The sequence below is a fragment of the Anolis sagrei genome, chromosome 13 (assembly GCF_037176765.1).
Source record: "Anolis sagrei isolate rAnoSag1 chromosome 13, rAnoSag1.mat, whole genome shotgun sequence".
NCBI lineage: Eukaryota > Metazoa > Chordata > Lepidosauria > Squamata > Dactyloidae > Anolis > Anolis sagrei.
In genome coordinates this window covers 16,904,578-16,910,577 of record NC_090033.1, presented here as the reverse complement: position 1 = coordinate 16,910,577, position 6,000 = coordinate 16,904,578, and the positions used below count along the sequence as shown (strand labels likewise).

The window sequence follows — 6,000 nt, the reverse complement described above, 5'->3', positions numbered from 1 at the left end:
CCACACTGGGCATGCATACTCAGCAGCAAGGGCAGATGTCTTCACTGTATCTGGTTGTGATCCCCAGGTTGTGCCAGTCAGCTTTCGTATGATATTGTTTCTAGCGCCCACTTTTTGCTTGATGTTCAGGCAGTGCTTCTTGTAGGTCAGAGCATGGTCCAGAGTGACTCCCAGGTATTGGGTGCGCTGCAATGCTCCAGTGGGATTCCTTCCCAGGTGATCTTCAGAGCTCGGGATGCTTGTCTGTTCTTAAGGTGAAAGGCACATGCCTGTGTTTTAGATGGATTAGGGATCAGCTGGTTTTCCCTGTCATAGGCAGTAAGGGCACCTAGAGCTTCGGAGAGCTTCTGTTCTACCATCTCAAAGCTCCCTGCTTGAGTGGTGATGGCACGATCATCAGCATAGATGAAGCTCCCTGTCCCTTCTGGCAGTGGCTGGTCATTTGTGTAGATGTTGAACATGGATGGAGCAAGCACGCTCCCCTGAGGCAGGCCGTTCTTCTGTTTCCGCCATCTGCTTCTCTGGCCCTGGAACTCAACAAAAAAGCTCCTGTTCTGTAGCAGGTTTCCTATGAGGCGGGTGAGGTGGTCGTCCTTTGTGATACTATACATTTTTCTCAGGAGGAGGCGGTGGTTGACAGTCTCATAGGCCGCTGACAGGTCTATGAAGACAGCTCCTGTGATCTGCTGCCTTTCAAAGCCTTTCAAAGCCATCTTCTATGTGCTGAGTCAGGTTCAGCACTTGCGATGTGCAGCTTTTGCCTTTCCTGAAGCCAGCTTGCTGTGGGATCAGACAGGAGTCTATTTTTTCCATAATTGTATGCAAAATAAGTCTCTCCAGAACTTTGTAGAGGTGGCACAGCAGGGAGATTGGTCCGAGAATGGTGGTCCTCCAAGATTGAAAGGACCCCCTCACCCCACAGAAGACCCTTGACTGGGACCCCAGGGTCCCTCAGGCGCCCCCTCCCCACTGCTCTCTGGCTCTCACTCACTGTTTTCACTGGGTTTTTCAGGTCTGTCATTTCCTTCCTTCCTTCCTTTTTCTTTCCTTCCTTCCTTTTTTCCTCCTTCCTTTCTTTTTCCTTCCTTCCTTTCTCGCTTGTTTTCTTTCTTCTATTTTTCCTTCCTTCCTCTTTTGCTTCCTCCTTTCCTTTCTTTTGTTCTTCCTTGCTTTCTTCTATTTTTCCTTCCTTCCTTTCCCCCCCTTCTTTCCTTTCTTCCTTTTTCCTTCCTTCCTTGCTTCACATAATAGACCCATTTAGAAATTGAATCATTTTTGTCATGCATTTCTTTTTCCCTCTCTCCCTTCCTTTCTTTACTTTATTACTTGTTTTCTTCTATTTTTCCTTCCTTCCTTCCTTTCCCCCTTCCTTCCTTTCTTTTTCCCTTCCTTCCTTGCTTGCTTTCTTCTATTTTCCTTCCTTACTTCTCTCCTTCCTTCTTTCCTTTCTTCCTCTTTCCTTTCCTTCCTTCCTTCCTTTTTCTTTCTTTCTTTCCCTTCCTTCCTTTTTTTCTTCCTTGATTTCTTTCTTTTTCCTCCCTTCCCCTCCCTCCCTCCTTCCTTCCTCACTTGTTTTCTTTCTTCTATTTTTCCTTTCTTCCTCTTTTCCTTCCTTTTTCCTTCCTTGATTTCTTTCTTTTTCCTCCCTTCCCCTCCCTCCCTCCTTCCTTCCTCACTTGTTTTCTTTCTTCTATTTTTCCTTTCTTCCTCTTTTCCTTCCTTTTTTCTTCCTTTATTTCTTTCTTTTTCCTCCCCTCCCTCCTTCCTTCCTTGCTTGTTTTCTTTCTTCTATTTTTCCTTCCTTCCTTTCTTTTGTTCTTCCTTGCTTCTTTACTTTTTTCCTTCCTTGCTTGCTTTCTTCTATTTTTCTTTCCTTTCCTCCCTCCCTTCCTTCCTTGCTTGCTTGCTTTTACTCTTCCTTTCTTCCTTGTTTGCTTTTTTCTATTTTTCCTTCCTTCCTTCCTTGCTTCCTTCCTTCCTCCCTCCTTTTTTCCTTCCTTTCTTTTTCCCTTCCTCGCATGCATGCATTTTTCCTTCCGTCTTTCTTTCTTTCCTTTCTTCCTTTTCCCCTTCCTTCTTTTTTCTTCCTTCCTTCCTTCCTTTTCCCCCTCTTTTCCTTCCTTCCTTCCTTTTGTTTTTAAAAAAAATAAAATTAGATTTTATACGTCGAGCATAACATATATTTGGATTACAGGAAAAAGGGAAAAACAAAGTCATTTCACATATTTAGTCATACCATTCTTTTATCCTTTCTTCCTTTTTTCGATCCTTTCTTTCTTTCTTTCTTTCTTTCTTTGTCTTACCAATTATTTTTTTAAAATTTCCTCCTTGTTATTTATCCTTATTGACATGTCCCTTAAAAAACGTACCGTACAAATAAGAATAGCAACAATAGTAATAGCAATTGTAAATACATATAGTAATAATAACAACAACTGTAAACACATAATAATACATAAATAATAATAATAATAATAATAATAATAATAATAAATTAGTATGTAAATACATAATAATAATAGCAATTGTAAATACAAATAGTAATAATCATGATAATAGCAATTGTAATTACAAATAATGATAATAGCAAGAATAATGATAATATAATTAAATAATATAATAATATAATAATAATAATAATATAATGATAATATAATTAAATATATAATTATATATATAATTAAATAATAATATAATATAATTAAATAATATAATTAAATAATATAATAATGATAATATAATTAAATAATATAATATAAAATAATGATAATAGCAAGAATAATAGCAATTATAAATACAAGTAATGATAATAGCAATTGTAAATAGAAATAATAATAATAATAACAGCAATTGTAGATACAAATAATAAGAATACTAATAATAAAAATACTAGCAATTATATACAAATAACAGCAAGAATAATAGATATTATAAATGCAAATAATTTGTAATTATTAATACAATACAATAATTAATACAATACAATACAATAATTAATACAATAATTTGCAATAATTATGTAATAGTAATTATAGATACAAAATAATTACTAAATGTTAATTTCATCTATATTATATATAATCATATATCTATTTTTCTACCTATATCGTATATATAGTATGAAATCTTTAGAAGGAGTAAAACCGAATGCCCGTGTCGCAAAAATATGTGCCTTGTAATCCGCCCTGAGTCCTCTGCGGGGTAAGAAGGGCAGAATATAAATACTGTAAATAAATAAATAATAAGGTATCTTGTTATGCTTGCATGCAAATTGCAGCCAGTGCATTAATGCATTGCAATTCATGGTTTGCAAGGTTTTGGTGGATAGTGCGAGTCGATGCAACAAACTAGTGCATGCGTAGCCAGCATGGTGGGTGACTCGTTCTCGCTCTGATTCTCCTCGCAGGTGTCGCCCGCGTTGCCCCCCACTTCGGGCCCGGGTCCCTTGCAACAGCAGCAGCAGCACCTCTCCCGGGCGGCCCAGGAGGATTCCAGCCGCGGCTCCGACAACTCTAGCTACGAGGAGCCGCTCTCCCCGCTCTCGGCCAGCTCCTCCACCTCCCGCCGCCGCCGCTGCCCCTCCGAGCGCGAGGTGGAGCTGACCGACGTCCGCGTGCGCGACCTGGTGGCCATCGGGCACCACTTCCTGCCCAGCGAGCCCCACAAGTGGAACGTGGAGGACGTCCACGAATTCATACGCTCCCTTCCCGGTAAGGCCCTGTGGCACCCGCTTAACGCCGGAGGAGGCTCCAGCCTTTCCCTTCCTTCCTCCTTTCTGTCCTTCCTTTTCATCCCTATCCACTCCCTCTTTCCTTTCCCTCCCGATTGCACTCCAGAGCAGGATTCCCTCCGACTTTAAACACCATATAGTTGTGATAAAATAGCAAGCAGTTTATTGAGGGTAAAAAAGCCAAAGCAATAAAAGGTAATCCACAGTAAAAGGTAAATCCAATTGATTAGGGAGTAAAAAGATAGGGCATGTTATAAATAAAGTATTATTATTATTATTATTTCCTCCCACCCTCCCTCCCTTGGGCATCTTCATTTTAGTCCTTCCCCTGTCCGTCCGTCCGTCCCTCCCTCCCTCCTTCCTTCCTTCCTTCCTTTCTTCCCTTTCTATCCTTCCTTTTCATACCTTACCACTCCCTCTTTCCTTTCTCTCCCAGTTGCACCCCAAAGCAGTATTCCCTCCGACTTTAAACACCATACAGTTGAGATAAAATAGCAAGCAGTTTATTGAGGGTAAAAAAGCCAAAGCAATAAAAAGTAATCCACAGTAAAAGGTAAATCCAATTGATTAGGGAGTAAAAAGATAGGGAACATTATAAATAAAGTATTACTATTATTATTATTGTTATTATTATTATTGTTATTATTATTATTATTATTATTATTATTATTATTATTTCCTCCCTCCCTTGGGCACCTTCATTTCAGTCCTTCCTTCCCTTTCAATCTTTCCTTTTCATCCCTATCCACTCCCTCTTTCCTTTCCCTCCCTGTTGCACCCCAAAGCAGGATTCCCTATGACTTTAAACACCACAACATTGAGTTAAAATAGCAAGCAGTTTATTGAAGGGTATAAAAGCAAAAGCACTAAAAAGTAATCCACAGTAAAAAGTAAATCCAATTGATTAGGAAGTAAAAAGATAGGGCATGTTATAAATAAAGTATTGTTGTTGTTGTTGTTGTTATTATTTCCTCCCTCCCTTGGGCACCTTCATTTCAGTCTTTCCCTCCTTCCTTCCTTCCTTCCTTCCTTCCTTCCTTCCTTCCTTCTTTCCCTCCCTCCCTCCCTCCCTCCCTCCCTCCCTCCCTCCCTTTCTATCCTTCCTTTTCATACCTTTCCACTCCCTCTTTCCTTTCCCTCCCTGTTGCACCCCAGAGCAGGATTCCTGTTGAGTTAAAATAGCAAGCAGTTTATTGAGGGTATAAAAGCAAAAGCACTAAAAAGTAATCCACAGTAAAAAGTAAATCCAATTGATTAGGAAGTAAAAAGATAGGGCATGTTATAAATAAAGTATTGTTGTTGTTGTTGTTGTTATTATTTCCTCCCTCCCTTGGGCACCTTCATTTCAGTCTTTCCTTCCTTCCTTCCTTCCTTCCTTCCTTCCTTCCTTCCTTCTTTCCCTCCCTCCCTCCCTCCCTCCCTTTCTATCCTTCCTTTTCATACCTTTCCACTCCCTCTTTCCTTTCCCTCCCTGTTGCACCCCAGAGCAGGATTCCTGTTGAGTTAAAATAGCAAGCAGTTTATTGAGGGTATAAAAGCAAAAGCACTAAAAAGAAATGAACAGTAAAAGGTAAATCCAATTGATTGGGAAGTAAAAAGATAGGGCAACTTATAAATAAAGTATTATTATTATTATTATTATTATTATTATTATTATTATTTCCTCCCTCCCTCCCTTGGGCACCTTCATTTCAGTCCTTCCCCTGTCTTTCCTTCCTTCCCTCCGTCCGTCCTTCCCTTCTTTCCCCTTTCTGTCCTTCCTTTCCATCCCCTCTTTCCTTCCTTACCTTTCTCTTTCCCTCCCTCCTTGTCTGTCCTTTCTTTTCCTCCCTCTTTCCTTTTCCTTCCTTTCCTCCTTTCTCTCTTTCCCTCTCTGCCTTGAAGGAGCCATCTCATCCATCCTTCTCCCCTTTCTGACCTTTCTTTTCAGCCCTCCCTCCCTCTGTCTTTCCTTTCCCTTCCTTTCTTCTCTTTTCTCCTCTCCTTTCTTTCCTTCCTCTTACTTGTGGGTTGTGGAATCAGGCTTTCCCACAAAAGGGGGGGGGGTGGACATATACTCCAATGACAAAACCTTGAGGCTAAGCAATAGTGTGAGAATGTAAACCTATTCATCAAAAGCGCAGCGGAAGAGCCAGGTTTTAAGGTCCTTTTTAAAGGTTTTTAAGGTAGGGGCCAATCCCGATACTTAGACTCCCAGATCCATATGTGGTCAATCCAGACACTGTGGATTCAGCCTAGAATCAGATTGGCTTTATTAGCAGCCACATCAC

At 40.2% G+C, this 6,000-nt stretch overlaps 2 protein-coding genes across 3 annotated transcripts in view; both read left to right on the top strand.

Annotated features, from left to right (window-relative positions):
• Positions 1–6,000, top strand: part of CDC42 (cell division cycle 42) — a 390,560-nt gene that overhangs the window by 320,618 nt on the left and 63,942 nt on the right. The gene's annotated exons all lie outside the window — the stretch shown is intronic.
• PHC2 (polyhomeotic homolog 2) overlaps positions 1–6,000 on the top strand; it is a 67,581-nt gene that overhangs the window by 55,796 nt on the left and 5,785 nt on the right. For both annotated transcript variants that reach the window (XM_060759137.2, XM_067472839.1), the window contains one exon: positions 3,407–3,710. In XM_060759137.2, the coding sequence (XP_060615120.2) occupies positions 3,407–3,710 (304 nt within the window). The remainder of the gene's footprint in view (positions 1–3,406; positions 3,711–6,000) is intronic.